The sequence below is a fragment of the Stenella coeruleoalba genome, assembly GCF_951394435.1.
Source record: "Stenella coeruleoalba genome assembly, chromosome: 9".
NCBI lineage: Eukaryota > Metazoa > Chordata > Mammalia > Artiodactyla > Delphinidae > Stenella > Stenella coeruleoalba.
Genome location: NC_137155.1, coordinates 14731672 through 14751553, shown reverse-complemented (window position 1 = coordinate 14751553; position 19882 = coordinate 14731672). Strand labels below are relative to the sequence as shown.

General features: G+C 39.4%; 2 protein-coding genes across 3 annotated transcripts in view; one reads left to right on the top strand and one right to left on the bottom strand.

The window, feature by feature from the left end:
- PNPLA8 (patatin like domain 8, phospholipase A2) overlaps positions 1 to 19882 on the bottom strand; it is a 134657-nt gene that overhangs the window by 88394 nt on the left and 26381 nt on the right. The gene's annotated exons all lie outside the window — the stretch shown is intronic.
- Positions 10598 to 19882, top strand: part of NME8 (NME/NM23 family member 8) — a gene marked incomplete at its 5' end in the record, with an annotated part of 28355 nt that continues 19070 nt past the window's right edge. The window contains 5 exons of the mRNA XM_079931633.1: positions 10598 to 10630; positions 10709 to 10766; positions 10965 to 11071; positions 13697 to 13768; positions 17320 to 17436. Coding sequence (XP_079787759.1) covers positions 10598 to 10630; positions 10709 to 10766; positions 10965 to 11071; positions 13697 to 13768; positions 17320 to 17436 — 387 coding nt within the window. The remainder of the gene's footprint in view (positions 10631 to 10708; positions 10767 to 10964; positions 11072 to 13696; positions 13769 to 17319; positions 17437 to 19882) is intronic.

The following is a 19882-nucleotide window of genomic DNA, read 5'->3' as shown; positions in this document are numbered from 1 at the left end:
TAACCTGAAATCCACTGTTCCTGAAGACCATTCAAGCAATGACAATATTCTCTCTCAAAAGGTTTTTCTCTTAGGGACAAAACTGCTCTTTGTTTAGTGAAGTATCTTGATGAAATGTAACGAAATGTAACTATCAAGATAATATAGAAAAACAACATATCAGGTATTACTATCAGATACCTGATGCATGTATTTGTACAGACCATCTATTATTGCCCTTGTCAAACTACCTTATAATTATTTGTCTGTAAGTAATTATCTCTTATACTCCCCACACTTCAGACCATGAGATACTTGAGAGCAAGGAACGGGTCTTATCTGATTGTATATATTTAATCCTACCCTACAAATCAAACCACTCTTGAAGCTAGAAAAGGGTGGAATCAGATACTGGGGGCTGGATATTGTGAAATCTGGAACTGTGAATTCTGTCCTCAAGTAGTAATCATCTGTTCATGAGCCCTCTGCCTAGGGTGGAAGCTGCTCACACAACAGATAATAAACCAGTGACCTCAGAAATCTGGTCAGATGGAGGCTTGTGCAAGTGTCTCCCAACCTGGATGATGATAAACACTGATATTTCAGAGTGAAAATTATTGAGATGGAGAGTACTCTGGATTTCAGAGATTAACCAGATCAAGGATAGATCTTCTGATTAATTGATTTACTGATAATTTTCTTTTCCTCTCAACCAGTTATTTTGCCCCTTGATAGCAAATAAATCTTCAATAAAACTCTGTGTCTAAAAAGTTACTATTAAGTCCTCCATTTATAAGGAACTACAACAAAGATAAACTCTCTATCTACTTTACTAATACTAAACCCAGAATCTTCAGTCTTAGAAAGGGGCTATCAGCTGGATCAACTCCTCTGAGCTGATCCAGTCAAGGTCCCACGAGGAAATGATGTTCCACACAAATCAGGATAATTTAACGATAACTCAATGATGAGAACTAGTTATAAAGAAGTGGATACAATGCAGGGAAACCAGAAACAATGGTATTCCAGGGATAGTAACCGTAGCGCTGCCACTATCCCTATGCCCAAAATGGTAAACAGGGAGAGTGGTGACCAAAAGCTGGAAATAGGAGTAACATGGAGTGAGCTGCTTTGAAAGAAGCTCTGACCTTAGGCTGACAAATCCATCATCTCAAGGCAAAGCTGCAGAAAATAAACCAGTGGAATAAATACCACCATCTTATTGTTCTCCATCCCTCCAATGTTTTGGTGATGTTCTCTGTTGGCTGAATTCACCAGACGCCAGAAGGCAAGGGAGACTATTGAGGAGGTTCGTACAAGTCGGCTTCTCTGGGCGGACAGCAGGGTAGAGAATCATGGAGAAAAATGGTGACAAACCCCGGGTTTCAAAAATATTCCTTAATGAGGTCATTGCTCCTCAAACAGAAGCAAAAAGCAGAGATCAAACTTGGTAGTAAGATGTGATTTAAAAAAGAAAACAAAGATGATAAAATATAAGCTGGCACATTTCAAGGAATAAGCAACAGAAACATTTCAGAAATGAAGGTTCTATTGAAAAACCTCATAAAAGAGAACTGAACTGTTTAAAACATAGTAAAGAACCTGGAGATCAGGATCAGTAAAAGCAAACATAATTATATGAAAAAATTTTTAAAAATTGAGAAGAATTAGCATGACAATGATGGTTGAGGAACACAGCAAGGGAGTTCTAATATACACATTGGTATCTTCTTATTAGTTGTTATTTCATCTTTTTTTACAAATACACTTTTGCTGGGTATAGAATTCTAGGTTGACAGTTCTTTTCTTCCATTATCTTCTCGCTTAGAGCTTTGGTTTCAGGATAATTCTGTCCTCATAAAATGAGTTTGGAAATAGTCCTCCTCTATTTTCTGGAAGAGTCTGAGAAGGATTGGCATTAAGTCTTCTCTAAATGTTTGCTGGAATTCACTTTTGAAGTCATCTGATCCTGGATTCTTCTTTCTTACAATGTTTTTGATTACTGATTTCATTTCTTTACTTATAGATCTGTTGAGATTGTCCCTTTCATCTTGAATCATTTTATGTAATTTGTATGTTGGTGGGAATTTATACATTTCTTCTAAGTTATCCAAGTTATTAGTGAACAATTGTTCATAGTATTCTCTTAAAATCCTTTTTTATTTCTGTAACCTTGGTAGTAATTTCCCCACTTTCATATCTGATTTTGTGTATTTGTGTTTTCTCTCTTATTTTCTTTGTCAGCCTAGCTAAAGGTAAGTCAATTTTTGTTATCTTTTCTAAGAATCAACTTTCAGTTTTGTCGATTCTCTCTGTTCTTTATTTTATTTATGTCCACTGTAAATTTCATTATTTCCTGCCCTCTACTAGCATTCATTGTAATTTTACCTGGTTGGATGTTGGATATTTCTGTATTTTTGTAAATATTCTTGAGCTTTCTTCTGGGTTGCAGTTTGATCCTTTAAGGTGTTGTTTTGAAGATCTGTTGGCAGGTCCAGAGCAGTATTCCATCTAGGGCTATTTATTTCACACTATTCAGGCAAGATCTTCTTGAGTACTATACCTAATGTCTCATAAATTATTAAATTCTTCAATCTGTCTGGTGGGAACATGTACTATTTCCAACCCTACGTGAGCAATGGGCACAATTCCCACCAATCCTCTTATATTCTTCCTTCCCTAGACAGATCAGTATTCAGCTGAATACGCAGGAGGGGGTGGTTATATAAATGCCTGGAGTTCTCTCTCTGCTTTGCTCTCTCCTTTCTGTTACTCTGCTCTGAAAATTCTAGCTGCCTGGATTCTCAGCTCAGCCTCCTCAACCCAGGAATTCTGCCTGGTTCCACCTGGGTTCTCCCTCCCTGTGTGGCAAGCTAGAAACTGACAAGGCAGTAAACTGAAGCCGTCATAGGGTTCATCTCCTTTATTTCCCATTTCTCACTGATCACTGCCCTTCTTTACCTGATGCCCATCCAATGTCTTAAAAACCACTGTTACACGTATTTTTTCAGTTTTTTTTATTGTTTTTTATTGTTTTATTATTTTTTTTTATTGTTCCAGGTAGTATGTTAAATCTGGTTATTATGCCATCTTGGCCAGAATCACAGGAATTTAATATATGACAACATGTCATAGCTATGCATGACCTTCTTTCTTATTCTGTGGGCTGAGCAATTTGTCTCAGATGATATCATGGTGCTAAGATGACCTACATGTAGATGCCGTAATAAAATTTTGTTTCCTTCTTTTATTGATCAATCACTGAATCATCCGTGTAAAAGGATATCAGCATTGATCATCTGAAAACATTTCAGTCATGTAATTCTTTTCCCTTGCCCATGCCCCCTCCTATCTCCCCTGCATTCCTTCTCCACCATCTCCATTCAATTCTTAACAGAGATAGGAATTTTTGTGAAAAGCTACTTTTGCAAGATTTAGGTAGACTGGACTTCCACACAGTTTTGCTAATCAAAATATTTGAGTTATATCTTTGCATGACAAAAGATAACAGTTAATGAATGTTCACCATAAGCTGGAGACTGCTCTAAGCATTTTATATCTTGTAAGTCATTAAATAGGTTCTGTTATTAGCTCCAGTAAAGACTACAGAGAGGTTAAGAAACTTGCTTAAGGTCACAAAGACTACCATATCTAATACTGTTTTATGGGGATTTCATAGAAAAGTGTGTGTGTTGGGCAGAGGGAGGAGGACAAATTAGCTAGAAAAAGGCTTAATGTAATAAGCTTTATTTATTCACAAATTACTGACCACACAGAGCAAGGGTAATCCTGATTGTGCTATTATTCAAACCTAACGCTATTGTGCACAAGGCCGATTACTTGTTTCCTGGGGATTCACCAATTCCGTGGATCACAACGCTGCTCCTGATTGACCTGTCAACAGAGATGATGAGTCTTCTCTTTCCATCTTGCCATCCTAAAAGCTGAACTCATGATTTTCCCTCCAGGTCTGATCCTCCTTTCACATCCCTCATTCATGTGAAAAACATCATTCACTCGCCCAAACTTGAAACTCAGGAGATTTCTATAATTTCTCCTACCTGCTCCCTACGAAGCATCCCTGAGTCCCATTCATAACTACACGAGTCTGTCTCTTTCACACTGCACTTCTGGTCTCTGCCTTCACTGAGGTCTTTAGCCCTCCTCTCCTGGGTTGCTCCAACAGTCCTCTGTCTATTACCTCCTGGCCCCTCTCCCAACCACATTTGCTTCAACTGCCAGGCTGATGTTGCAGTGGTTTTCCTACTATTGAAAACTTTTTATGTCAACCACGGATTGTAAATCCTCCCACTTTAAACTTTGAGAAGCTTGACACTGTTTTCACATGGAGCCCACATGTACTATCTTGCTTATGGGACCTTCTGTGCTCCAGTCACAGTTGCCCTTTCCAGGCTCATCATGACCCCACGTGGATCCTTGATTTCAGGCAGAGCATCACATTCACAGTTCTATGTGTCCAACTCTTTCATCTCTGTGACGCGGCACAGCCTGTTTTCTCCACCTTGAAGTCACGTTCCTCCCTTGTCCTCCCTTCATCCCAATGGCCTCACTTCTATGGTCCACGCTCAACTCTACCTTACCTTCTGCTCTCGCCTCCAGTCCTTTATGGAGAGCAGAGGGAGTAATTAATTATTTTATATTTCTTTTGCAAAGGCTCATGGACCAGATCCCATGATGCCCCTTCCTTGTTTCCAGACTGAGTTATGAACCTTCTCATTAACTAATTCCCCTATTATCCTATGCAGACCTCTATCATAGTGACTTTCCTCTGGCGTGCTAAGACACGGTGCCACAGACTGAGAGCAGAGAAGAAACTAAATGATATTTCTTCCTATGTCTTACGTTTTCATTATTCTCAGAGCCTTAATTTTGTATTTAGTGGGAAAAGAGAATATTATTATTCAGATGACATTTAAGTTGGTATCAAAATCTGGAATTTTTTATCTAAAGGAGGTAGGGAAAATTAACAAAAATGTGCATATATTTCTCCTAGATAGACTAGTTTGTTTCTATCTCTAGTTCAAGTAATGAACTGAAAGTAAATCCCTAAACTATTTCTTTTCTTTATAGCCTAATTACCTGCACCAGATCGCTTGCATTTAAAAATAGGAGTTCTGTGTATCCTCACTAAGGAGTTTATAAATGTGTCAAGAATATCTGCTATTTCCAAATGCACTAATTTGCCAACTAAGTTTTGAGTGTTTATGTGCAAGTGGTGAGGCCAGGTGCCAGAGAGAACCGCAAGAGGAAGAGAGTAAAGTGAAGATAATTCAGCAATTCAGCTACCCAGTTCCTCTCCTCTGGGTTTTCATGTATATTCAGAGATCCAGAGAACCTACAAGTAAAACAGTAAGGTGCTGATAAACCTATGACCCAAGAAAAAAACTGAATACTATAGATAGCGCTGCACAAGGACCAAAAAAAAGGCAGGGCAGGGCAGGAAAGAGCACTTTGAATGAAACTTGAAAGATAATGTCAAATACATACAAGAAGCAAAACAAACTACTAATAGATCCTTCAGGAGTAACCCTCTCAGGGGGTCTTTGGCATTTCTAACTTACACTCTCCTATAATCAAATATAAATATATTTTCTTTTAAACAACATTTTCCGAGTGCACTTGTCCTTGAAGTCCATACTAGGAAGACCCAAATCAAAAGCTCATCAAGTTTCTGTTTCAAAGCCTCAACAGTCAAGCTTTTTGCAATTAGTAGGAATGATGTTTAAAAACTTGGGCTTCCCTGGTGGCGCAGTGGTTGAGAGTCCGCCTGCCGATGCAGGGGACACGGGTTCGAGCCCCAGTCCGGGAAGATCCCACATGCCGCGGAGCGGCTGGGCCCGTGAGCCATGGCCGCTGAGCCTGCGCGTCCGGAGCCTGTGCTCCACAACGGGAGAGGCCACAACAGTGAGAGGCCCGCGTGCCGCAAAAAAAACCCAAAACCCTCAATTTCACCTATTGCCTTGCATGTCTTGAACACTGGTAAATGTCTGTGATCATTTGAGAACAGATTGAAGCTTCTTTTTGTAGCAGTGATGTTTCTCCTTAAATAGTAAAATCACTATGTGAAGACTTTGAAACATGTGCATGAACAGTTGTGGCACCTACTAACCGCTTCCTGTACGTGCTGCACAACAACATCTTTTGGGGTTAATACGAGAAATTTCATTAAAAAAAATTTCCAAGTGCTGCACATGGGTTGGAGTACAGGAAGCAACTATAGGGTTAAGAGATGCAATTGACCTTTGTAGACAGGATCCTTATTCCCATAATGGACCAAGTAGATGAGCAGAATTACCTGCAAGAGGATTTCTGAACAGCACCTTACAATCAAGGATAAATATCAAGGGTACGTATTGTCTCTACACTTCACCTTCTGGTGTTATAGGAGTGGTATATATTTTTGATAACTGCTATTTCACCAGGGTTAGGTTGTCAGTAAATTGACTCTTAGGTTCAACCCAATAGTTGGCACAGAGGAAGAGGTTCCTAAAGAGGAAAGTTCTGGCACCTGTGTTGCTGCCAACGTGAGCCCAAAGGAAAACTTTGGTTCCCCAGAGGTTTATCAGATGGCTTTCTGGGGGAACCTAGGAGAAGAACTGGGATAAAAAAAGCTAAAGCTTGTGAAATGGGCTCCAGAAATTATGTGACTGTTAGCCTAAAATCAAGAAATAGTTACGTTAAAAAAAACAAACTGCGAATGGAGCAGTGCATGGTGGGAGGTGTGCTCCCAGGCTACTCAGAATCAGGACAGACACGAGCAGGGAATGTTGGTAATCAGAGTTGTATTTGTCTTTCTCCAGCAAACCAGAGAAATAAAAAGTTCGTGAGAAAGATGCCACCTTAGAAGAACAGAGTGACCCATGTGAAACTTGCTTAAAACAGGGAATTAAACTGGAAGTTACACACACGACTTGTACTCCAAGTATAGACATTACTAGTGAGTTCACCCCCATAAAAATGGGTACAAAGTAATTCCCAGGCCAAGTCAGCCACTCACCCTGTCTATTACCCTCCGAGGAGGGGTGATGAGAAAACACTCATCCTGGGGCAACGGGGAAAGGAAGTTAGACCACTCGAAAGGCAGTAGCTAAGGAAGCCTCAGAAGCACCATCTCTAAAAATTATCTGCTGCAGGAAATTAAAGAAAACTTCAGGAAAGTTTGATTTCTAAGCAAAGTTAAGAATCATAAAGTTATAGGGAAGGCAATAATCACAGGGGAGGCTGTGACGAAAATTCAGCAGGTTAATATCCAGTCAACATGGTTGACTGAGCTGGCGCAGAAAGATGCCCAGTTTAGGTCTAAATAAAATACTGAATAAAATAACTCAATTTTTTAATTTCAACAACTTTTAATTTACCTGAAAACGAAGGGAAAGAAATACCTAGGACAGAGAAGCAAAAGAGTAAATTGAGTTCATAGGGGTGAGCGGACTGGAGCAGAAAGATTTCATTGGAGTGTTAGAATGGAAAACAAGCCTTAACAGATGTGGCTGGGATTCTGATATCTACTTCCCTGTAGGTCCACATACTACGGGGTTGAGAGTCCATAATTCACAGTTCGCTCCAACTACTTGTATACTGCTGGAAATAAAGACGGGCTGTCCCATTTCTGAAATGGAACTATAAACATTTGCCCTCCAACTGGTTTAGTGGCAGGAGTGAGGTGCTTGCCATCCATAGGAATTCTATTTGGATAAAAAGTCACTGATGAGAAATCCAAGCCCCAGAATTGTGCTAGTCATAAATATGGATTTGGATTTTCAGCTAAGGGAAATAGGAAATCTAAGCTGAGAAATTAACATACATATTGTCTGGTGGTCTAAATATTGATGGGCCAGGGAAAGGCACATGGGACATCATTGTGTAGCTATGCTTCCACAGTCCTGTCACAGGGGCTCATACTAAAAGCAATCCCTGCTGGATGCAAACTATTATATATAGACTGGATAAACAACAAGGTCCTGCTGTATAGCACAGGGAACTATATTCAATATCCTGTGATAAACCATAATGGAAAAGAATATGAGGGACTTCTCTGGTGGCACAATGGTTAAGAATCTGCCTGCCGATGCAGGGACATGGGTTCAAACCCTGGTCCGGGAAGATCCCACATGCCGCGGAGCAACTAAGCCCGTGCGCCACGACTACTGAGCCTGAGCTCTAGAGCCCGCGAGCCACAACTACTGAGCCTGCGTGCCGCAACTACTGAAGCCTGCACCCTAGAGCCCATGCTCTGCAACAAAAGAAGCCACTGCAATGAGAAGCCTGCGCACCGCAACGAAGAGTAGTCCCCGTTCGCCACTAGAGAAAGCCCGCGCGGAGCAGAGAAGACCCAACACTGCCAAAAATAAATAAATAAAATAAATTAAAAACAGAAAAGAATATGAAAAAGAATACATATATAACTGAATCACTTTGCTATACAGCAGAAATGAACAAAATATTGTAAATCAACTATACTTGAATAAAATTTTTAAAAAAGCAATCCTTGCTAAAAATTAACTCACAAGAAAAGTCACAAACACCAAAAAAACAAAAACAAAAAAATCACCATGAAGAACAGTCAGCTGACCCAATGCATTGGGTAGACTTGTATCCTAAGAGTAAGAGAAAACAAAGTAAGCTGAAAAACGTTAAGGTAAGCATAAATGATAGAATTCACACGGCATGAGAAGGAGAGTATGCTTTTTTAAAGTTATTTTAAAAATTTCCTGATATAAATTCTGCAAATGACATAATGAAGTAAAACACACACACAGACGCGCACACACACCGAGGTTTTACAAGACGAAGAAAGATGGGCCAGAAGAACTGTCCCAGGTTGGAGAAGTGCGAGGAGAGGACAACTAAATGTCATGTGGGACTCAGGCTGGAATCCCGGACCAGGAAACGTTCATTCTTAGGAAAACGGAAAAGATCTGTACGAGGTCTACAGTGTAGTTAACACTTTATCAACGTTAGCTTCCTGGTTTCAATAATTATACCATAATTATGAAAGATGCCAAGCTAAGGGGAGAGCGTATGGTAGCTCAAGGTACTACTTTTGCAATTTTCTTGTAAGTCTAACTTGATTTCTAAATGATTTTTTTCAAAAGAAGAGCAGAGGTAGGCGCAGGAGAATTTGGAGAGACCGGCTGGCCTGGACCTTGGAGAGCCCTCCGCTCCAATCCGAGGCACACAGGTTCATTCCTGTACGTGGTGAGCAGCCGTGGCAGAGACACGGCGGAATCTGCGCCAGCGAGCGTACGTTGGAGGCGGAGGGGAGAGGCTGGGGGCGCCCAGTCGGGAGCAGGCAGCAGGGAGGGGACGAACTTCGGCGCCAACTGCTCTGTAACTGCTGCCCAGGTCTGCGCGCTGGAGTCGCTGTCCTCGGGTGGGGGGGACAGGGCTCGCGGGCAGCCGGATGGGTGGAAGGAAACGTTGACGCCCTCCGCTTCCCCGCCCATCCTGGTATCCATCCTCTGCCTGGTCCTTCAGCGGGACCAGCCGGGGCAGAGGCGGCCTGGGAGCCCGGCGCCCCCTCTCCTCTCCCACCCCCCGCCCCGGTCCTGCGGGGCGCCCCAGGGACTTGGACTTGGCTGAACTCACCCCGCTGAAACTCAGGCCTCGGTAAGGGAGGTGATTTACATCCCCCTTTAGTTCGTGTTCTTGAAACACCCCAATCTAGCAACCACAGGAGGAGCCCACACCCGTTGCTGGATGGAGTCTGCTTGTGGTCACTCCGTTCTTTCACACTAGTGTCCGCTGTCACACACGCAGTCAGATCCGCAGCTAAATGACCCTGACACCCGTGAATGGGGCGTTTGGGCCTCACTGATTTAACAACTGCGGAAAGTTTATGTCTTGGCCCAGAGCACACTAGTGGCCTCGTTCTAAAAATTAAATCTCCTTGGCATGGACCCAAGAAAGAGCCATGAGCGTGTTCATAGACAACTAACACGTGTGCACACAGAGAGAACACTCCATTGTACTGCAGGCAAACAAAACTCTAAGAAACTGTGACTCCTAACAGTTCTTTCTTTTTTAGAAGCTAATGCTTTATTGCCGGTTCAGTCCCAGGAAATCTAGAGTGAAGGACAGTGGGTGCATTACCGAGCTAGCCATAGTTTTGCAAAACACGCAACTGGTTGCTCATCTTACGGAACACCTTTTTTAAAAAAATGTTCATTTTTTTATGCAATTTTAAAAGGTTACTTTCTATTTACAGTTATTAAAAAATATTGGCTATATTCCCCGTATTATACAATACATCCTGGAGCCTGTACACCCAATAGTTTGTACCTCCTATTCTGGTAACTACTAGTTTGTTCTCGATATTTGTGAGTCTGCTTCTTTTATGTCTTATTTTGCTTCAGAATTATTGGGAGAGAAAGATACTACGGCTGCTGCAAGCATTTACCACAGTGCCCAGCCTGAAGAGTTCTTCAGAGACCCTGGCTTCTCTCTCTCCAGAAGAGGGGAAAGTGCATAATCCAGTATTGCTGAAGGAAAACTTCTGCAGTGCGTAAGATGCTGCTTGAATGAATAAAGAACATTATTTAAATTTCCTTTGACGTGTTTTCTATTTTTCTTCCCCCTTTCATGTGATAGTGGATACATGGCAAGCAAACAGCGAGAAATCCAGTTACAGGTGGGCATGACACATCAACAAGTCTTTACTGGGTGCGTTGTCCCTTGAAGACCTTTGACAGCACCTTCCTTTTTGCAGGAGACCATCAATAATCAAAGCCTGTGGGAGGAGATGTTGCAGAACAAAGGCCTAACAGGTACTGGGGCTCCGCAGGTGTTCGCCATCCGGAGTTGGATCCAGGGCACCTCCAGGCACCCCAACATGGAGCACCACGCCCCACTTACCAGAATAAAAAGCTGCTCTGTTTTTACCCTGCCCCTGCCCCAAAGATTGGGATAAGCTGCTACTCTAGACTCTTTGACTCTGTTCTTTCACAAATATTATTATCTTCTAGTGATCGATGTTTACCAAGCCTGGTGTGGACCTTGCAAAGCAATGCAAACCTTATTCAGAAAATTGAAAAATGAGCTGAACGAAGATGAAATTCTGCATTTTGCTGTAGTAAGGCTTTCATTTCCATTAAACTATTATTTTCTTGTTACTTTATATAGTCTCTTTAAGGATTATCTTAATTCAAACAATCTGTCAACTCTTCAAAATGGACAGTGTTTAGTTAGCAGTTTTACTCTATATTTAATTCTACTGGATCTGAGAATGAATGTAATTTTTATCCCATTCCTATAATACTGAGGTTATTTACCATGGTTGTGAACGTTAGAAAAACATAAAAATGGTTATCTGTCTATTGCCTTACTTCTTTTCACTTGACCATATGGTGTGTGTTCAGAATAAGGGCTGTAAATGCCTTTTACTGGAAAGCACTGGGTAGGACTCTGGTCATTTACCCAGTTAATTGTAAAATGGTAGCGATTTTACCCTCCCTTATTTGCCTCCCACATGTGACAACGGATTAAAATATTACAGCCAAACTCATTAGGGTCTCATGAGAGACCCATTGGGGTCTCATGAGTCCCCAATGTATTGATTATTCCGTTTATCCATGTCAAATTATCAACTGCTTAGAGCTTTGAGTCTAATATAACCACTAGGCATAAATGGCTTTTGAGCACGCGAACTGTGGCTAGTGTAATTGTATTAAATTTATATAAAAAAACAGATACTCCATTTGGTTATTGTAAAACTTTTAAAATTATCTGGGACAACCTGGATATGTGAATCTACCTCTTTGACTGTAAACTTTATGAAATCTAATTAGAGATCAATTATTTATGATTAAAATTTGGCCCACAAATTGAGATGTACTCTAAGGGTAAAATACACACTAGGTTTTGAGGCCTTCATATGAAAAAAGAATGTGAAATGTCTCATTAATTTTTTACATCGATGATATGTTAAAATGATCATTTGGGGATATACTGGATTAGGTAAAGTATATTATTAGATTATTTTCACCTGTTTTTTAGTTTTTAAATATGGCTACTAGAGAATTTAAAAGTATATATGTGACTCACATTCTAGTTCTATTGGACAGAAACATGTCCAGACCAGTTCATTTCATCACTATGTCTGTATCACTGGGAAGTGCTAGTAAACCCTTTCCAAAATATGTCCTATTCATAATGCTACCGTCTGTTGAAATTAACAACAAAAAATTTTGAGCATTCTCTCTGAATGGTTCCTCTTCTGTGTGAGCATATCCAACTGTAGTATATTCACATAGATCGATACTATTTTTCTGCTATGATCAGCTCATCAACAGTGAAAAAAATTTTTTAAAGTCTCCAAACCTCTGCTGGGCGCAGTGGAGGGGCGCCCTCTGCTGGATACTTTTTTTCCTGCAGTTTATCAGGGAAAGGGATCCTTTCTGAACTTGTAAACTTAAGTCCAAAATTGAAACCTATGAGGTTCATTACCTATTGAAATCACCTTAAGCTGAATGGTCAGTACCAAATTTTTTCTATTATGTGCCCCTTTTAAAAGACTTGAAGACTTGTCCTAACATTGTGCCTATACATATAAAAATTCAGTAAATGTTTTATATTATAGTTTTTAAGGAATATTACCAAATGCTTTAATTGTTAACACTTTATTATAATATAAAAATTGCAATGATGATGGCTAGACTACTTTTAAATGTAATCTTTGGCTACTGTCTTTTAATATTATAGATTAGTTCCTTTCAACAATAGAACCTACTTTTTTAAAAAGAGAGAAAGAAAAGAAAGAAAGAAAAGGAGAGAAAGAAAAGAGAATGATGTAGAATTCAATATGCCAAAAAAAGATTACAACACAGCCCCTCTGGCTGGCTGACACAGGGCTGAGGGGCCTTGGCTCGGCTCCGCCCTCACCATCCTTGGCCACGGTTGAGGCACCTCTAGAAATCCCAGTTTGAAAACAATTGCCTTAGGTTCCAAAAAACAACTCTTATGTAGAAGACCCTACAACACAACGTATCCTGACAGCTGGCCCAAGGGATGTTACGTTAATATGTGGGAACATACTATTACTTAATATATAGTTGTCGGTAATCAATTTAGGACAACTTGAAATTTGTGAGAAAACTTTAAAATCAAAGACTTTGAAATCTGACCACCAGTTTATTCAAGAAACATTTAGGAAGCTCCTTTTTATGCATGGCCCTCTGACTGATAAGGTGGGGGGTGACATGCGAGGGTGAGCATAAAACATCATCTCTCTGTGCATGCAGCTCTCCAAACAGAGATAGCTAGGTCCCTATAACGGTAGTACAATATTGAAAGGAACTATAGGTGCCCGGAGAGAAGGGTAGTGAAGTGCTATGTGGAGGGGAGATGATTTGCGGCAGGAGGGTCAAGGCAGAGTTCTTGGAGAACATTCGAGCTGGGTTGGAAAAGGAAGGGCAGGAGCAGGTAACAAGGGGGAAAGTGCAGGTGGTGTAACGCAGACCACAGGAGCTGAGTGTAGCTGCAGGCTGGGTAAAGATGAACAGTGAGAAGTAAGGTTCAAGCCAAATGATGCAGGGTCTGAACTGCCAGAATGTGTAATTTGATTCTAAAGACAGCTATAACATACTCATAAAATGTTGTAGTAAACATAGAAAAAAGTATCTCTGCATTTTTTGAATATAGTACATCAAATGACTTGAGTGTAGCGTCCTTTATTATTATACGAAATAATCTTTTTCAGGCGGAAGCTGACAGCATTGTGACTTTGCAGCCATTTAGAGATAAATGTGAACCTGTTTTTCTCTTTAGTGTTGTAAGTATATTTATCATCTCAAGTGTATTATCAGATTCCAATTTGCAGCTAAAGAGCAAGTAACATTGTACAACTACTGGAACTGTTTTCTGATGACAGTAACTGTAGACTTTTTTTTGCCTTAAATATGCTTGTCAATTAAAATATTTATAACTTGACCTGTAGGAGCTCATAACGGATTGAGAAGATTAGACTACCACACATTTAGTTGATCAGGGAAAAGAAAAATAAAATGGTATTTACCTTTCCTAGGGAAATATCAGAGACTTGTATGATGAATTATTACTTAAAGGAGTGAAAAATTGGAAATGTCTTGGGTACCCAGTGGAAGAGAATTGGTTATAAATATTCATGTATACCAATACGAGGAAATATTTGTATGATCACTATCTTGTATATCGCTTTTATCTCTGTATTTACAAATGCATAGAAAGAAGGCAGGCAGTGTATTCACCAAAAGTTAGTGGTAGTTTTCTATGTATGGGGAAAGGATGCATAATTTAAATTTTCTTCTTATACTTTTCAATATTTTCCAAATATTCCAAGATAAACACAACTTTAATAATCAGAAAAACCTTATAAGTGCTGTTTCCTAAAAGAAGAATATCTGGGTAAGTACTAACTTGTGTGATACAGAGCATAGCTGCTACACAGCTGAAGAATTGGGATAGTAAGGAAACACCTCCCAGAGAGGGTTTGGACTGTTCTCTTGCTGTTGAAAAGGCATTTTTTGATATTATAAATAATTATTAAAAAAACACTTCTCAGATATAATTTTTGCTTGTGTTAAACAATAATCTTACAGCTACTTCTGGGAGGTGAATGACTGGGTTAATTGAATTTAAAAAATTACACTGTAGATCTTGCTGTCAGTTGGCTAGGAATTGGCTAGGAAGGATTTGATGATTTATGTGAGGGGTCAGCCAGCTTATTTGTAACGGGCCAGAGAGTAAGTGTTTCAGCTTTGCAGAAATACTATCTCTGTACTGGGACATAGTTTGCTGAGCCCTGGCCTAGGTGTCGTTTAGGTAACTGCACGAGGCAGAAGTGGGCTCGGCGGGCTAACTGGACAACGAGAAGGCTTTAGTAGCAGCAGCAGTTGGGAGCCTGGGACTGAGGAGGGGAGGCTGAGCAGGTGGCCACCATGTAGCGTCTGCAGCTCTGGGGCGGCCATCACCTGCTGAGCGAGTCAGATCTGAGCAGCAGACCCCTGCCCACCCTGAAGACTTTGGCATGTGGCCCAAAATCCTCCTTTCAAACCCACGTGCTGCCATCACTCTGGGACTTCAACATCCTGGCCTCTCGATTCTTCACCTCCTGTCAATGAACTCTCCAACGCACCTCCTCCAGTCACGCCTCAGACTTAGTTATCATCCGTTGCTCCCTGTTCAATGTTCTAATTTAAGAATCTCCATGGGAAATTTAGGCAATATTTTGTAATAACTGCAAATGGAAAGTAACCTTGAAACACTGTATAAAAATTTAAAAAAAAAAAAGAATCTCAATCTGTGACCACAAAACCACGTTTGCAGTGGGCAGCATTCTTAGCTGACAGCAAATTCATTGCAGCGTCTCAGCAGGAAGGGCTTTTTCAATGGATATTAGAAAGCTCTTGGCGGTTCCTTTTAGTGGGAAATAGTAAATAGAGTGTCAGGTTTCATTCAAACCTTTCTCAACTGGAGCCTTCTTATGGCCTTTGAATATGATTAAGTCTTTCCAATGAAAAGAAATAATACCTCTTTTTGATACCACGTCCCTCTCCAGCTACCATTCGCCTCTATGCTTTACCTCACAGCTAAACTGCTCAGAAGAGTTTCTATATTTATTTCCACTCCATTTCTTCTCATCCCATTAATTCTTCAACCCATTCAATCTAACTTCTTTCTGATTATTCCACCAAATTGGCTGTTGCTAATGTATCCAGTGACCAGCCTGTTGCTAAATATAATGAATGCTTTTAGGTACTCATCGTTTTGTACCTCTCAAATGCAGTAAATGTGGTGACCATGCCCTCCTTTTTGGAACATTTTCTTCTTTTGGCTTTTGTGACTTGGTTTTCCTTTTGCTTCCTAGATGCTACTCCCCCTCCCCTTTGCAGGTTCACCTTTGCAGGTTCACCTTTCTTCATGCAGCCATTACATATCAACTTTATCATGCTATATACTCTCCTTAGAAAACTTCTTCGACACACAGTTTCAATCATCGCCTCATATATCAATAACTCAAGTTCATGTCTTCAGCTGAATCCTATACTTTGAGCACGAGACTTGTGTATCCAACTGGGCCCTTGATCTCTCCTCTGGTGTCTCAAGGGCATCTCACAATGAACTGGTCCAACAGCAGACTCCTGGGCTTCCCCATCCCCATTGGAAACGTTATTTTCTAGAGTTGCTTCATTTGGTGAATAACATCTCAACTTACTCAGTTTCTCAAGTCAGAAACAGAAAAGTCATCGTGGTGACTTCTCCTTACCTCACATCCCATGCACACCAGACCTTGGTCCTGTTAATTTAACTACCCAAGTCTTTCTCACACTCGTCTGCTTCTTTCCCTTCTTTCCATCTCCAACAGCACCGCCGTAGACTGACGAACTGTCTCTTCCATCTTTACCTCTAGAATAGCTTCCGATTTGTATACAAGCAGCTTCTCCTGCTGCACCTCTAACCCTTTCTCCATATGGTAGGTAAGATGATCTTTCCACGGATCTTTAGCAGTTCTAATTGTGGTCCCTGCCTGTGTTTAAACATTCAAAAGGCTGCCCACCGCACTTAGGATAAAGGCAGCATCCTCCCATGACCCAGAAGGCTCTGCACGCTATGGCTCCCCCTAGCCGTTGGGCTTCGTCTCATACCAGGCATCCCCTCACTTTCTCCACTGGCCTTCTTATTTGCCATATTCCCTTCTAGCCGTAGGACGCTTGTGGCTCTATTCCTTTTGCCTAGAATGCCCTTTCTTCTCCTTTTTATTTCTTAACCTATCCTTCACATTTTAAATTCCTGATATTGACGAAGTACCTTTGCTAATGTTCTTGATCAGAACAAATTCCTATAGATGCTCCCAGCTCTCTGTACCTCTCTTGGTGGTACCTGTCATGGTTGTTATCTCAAATGTGTTTGCGGGGTTGGGTTTTTTTTTTTTGGTAATTTAATTACATTAGGTACCAGGACTATTATTCCATACCATCATGCCTGATACAATGCTAGTAAACTGGTGTTTAGTAAATATGTGTTGAAAGACAGACAAAGGGGAGTAGTATCAAACATAATTAGGGGGAGTAGTGTTGGGAGGCCTGTACAGAACCATTAAAATTTAATGCAGCGATAGCCTGTCTTTGGTTGTAGGAGGACAGATAAATTAGAGGTAGAACTCAAAGAGCTGGATTTACCAAATGGAAATACTTTTATATCACGAATACTTATTTTAAAATGACTAATTACAGTAGCTAAAAAGGGATTGGTGGGTCAGGGTGGGGTGAGTTAGTCCAGCTGAAGTGTTAATTCTTGACCCATTCTGAAAATGAGTTTCCTTCCCGCTTTTGTTTCCCCTTATAGAATGGCAAAATTGTGGCAAAAATCAAGGGTGCAAATGCACCACTTGTGAGTCAAAAAATTATTACCTTGATCAATGAGGAGAAGAAAATTGCAGCAGGTGAAATGGTTCGACCTCAGGTAATACTTTGGATTCCTGATAATTTTATTTTTAAAAATTAGTTTTAAAAAAAGATGCATTATGTCTTTTTTTGGTTTGTTTTCCTAAAGCATTTCCCCTAGTTTTATAGCTATCTAGGTGTCTAAATGGTGCAACCTTTCTTGGGAAGTATTTTGGCAATATGAATCAAAGGCCTTAAAAAACACATGTATCCTTTGACCGAGCAATTACACTCCAATAATTTTCCTTAAGAAAATAATGAAACAAATATAGAAAACGATGTTTATTTCAGTGTTGTCTGTGTTATTAAAAATTTGGAATTAACCTAAATGCCTAGCAACAATGAATAGATGACATAAATGTCTGTAACTTATGTCATAAATTATACAAATTCAAACAGTGGAATATTATTTAGTATCTTCTAGCTCTGTTTATTGATATGGAAAGAGGGTCAAGATAGACTGACAAATGAAAAATAGAGTATTATTTAATAGGATGCTTAGAATAAGATCCTATGGGTGTGAAATGTATTACCTGTGTAATAATAAAATATTTTAAAATTCAGAAATGAACCATAAAGCATGTAGAGATATGAACATAATAGCATAAGAAAGTAAGCCATATAGGAACGTGATCAGAAATATAGGCAGATAAATAGGAGTGGTTGGTGTTATTTAAACACACACACATGCACACAAAACAACAAACAACAAAAACAAGAAACAAAAAATAGAGACTAGCTGAGAAATACTGAAGAATAGAAATAATGAGAAGGTATAGGCTCAAGCTTGTATTAAGTATTTACTATAAAAAAGCATCAGTTTAAATCAGGAAAGGATAAAAAACTCACAAAACAAACTTAGTAATATTGGGTTAACTATTTGTATAAGAGATTTGTATTATTTCCTCATATACATAAACAAATTTCAGATGAATTAAAGAGCTGAATATGTTGAAACAAAGCATGAAATATTAGAAGAAAATATTGGAAAACATTTATCTTGTCATAGGTTGAGAAAGGCCTCGTAAGTATAGTATAAAGCAGAGATATCAAAAAAGAAAAAATTGATAGATTTGATTATTTAAAAGTTTGAATAAAATCTAAAAGGAAAGCAGCAAACTTGGAGAGAAGCTTGCATTGTGTATCAACGTGCTAATATCCATAGTGTGTACAAAGTACTTTAAAAGTATTAAGGAAAAAAAAAATGAACATTTTGATGGAAAACTGACAAATGACAAATATGGGGAATTTACATTTACAATAGTGATTTTTCTCACCCAAGGACATTTTCAGGTTGTTTTTCAGGGAATCTTCACCCTTCCTTTCTCTCCCTTCCTCCCTCCCTCTTCCCACTCCCCCTACTTCTTTTTGAAAATTATAGTAACTAGGAATTATTGTGGACTTACTGTTTGCTAAGATTTTCAGAAAGATATCCTCATTTAATCTTTTACATCCCACTTTTATCGATATCATTGACAACTAACATTTTATTAGTTTAAGGTATACAACATAATGATTTGATATATGTGTATACTGGGAAATGATTACTACACTTAGTTAACATTTCATGTCACATAGTTAATTTTTTCTGAAAAATTTTTTCATGATAAATTTTAAGATCTACTCTTTTAGCAACTTCCAAAATATACAATACACGTTATTACCTATAGTCACCATGCTGTATATTACACCCACAGAACTTATTTATCTTATAACTGGAAGTTGTATCTTTTGACCTCCTTCACCCAATTCCCTTACTCATCACCCTCCGTCTCTGGCAGCTACCATTCTGTTCTCTGTGCCTATGAGTTATTTTTTCCAGATTCCACATATAAGAGAGATTATGCAGTATTTATCTTTCTCTGACTTATTTCACGTAACATTAATGCCCTCAAGCTCCATCCATGTTGTCACAAGTGGCAAGATTTCCTCCTTTTTTATGGAGGAATAGTATTTCATCATGTATATATATATATATATATAGTATATTTATCCATTCATCCATGAATGGACACTTAGATTGCTTCCATATCTTGGCTACTGTAAATAATGGTGCAATGATCATGGGAGGGCAGATAACTTTTTGAGAGAGCAATTTCATAGCTGGTCATAATAGTCTCTTAAGATCCTTTGTGTTTCTGTGGTATCAGTTATAATGTCTCCTCTTTCATTTCCAATTTTATTTATTGGAGTTTTCTCAGTTATAATGTCTCCTCTTTCATGTCCAATTTTATTTATTGGAGTCTTCTCTCTCTTTTTTTTTCCTCACAGTCTAGCTAAAGTTCTGTTTTGTTTATTTTTTCAAAAACCAGCTCTTAGTTTCATTGATTTTTTTCTATTGTCTTTTTAGTCTCTCTTTTATTTATTTCTGCTCTGATCTTTATTTCTTTCATCTGCTGACTTTGGCTTCATTTTTTTTGGTTTGTTTTTTCTAGTGTCTTAAAGTGTAAAGTTAGGTTGTTTAT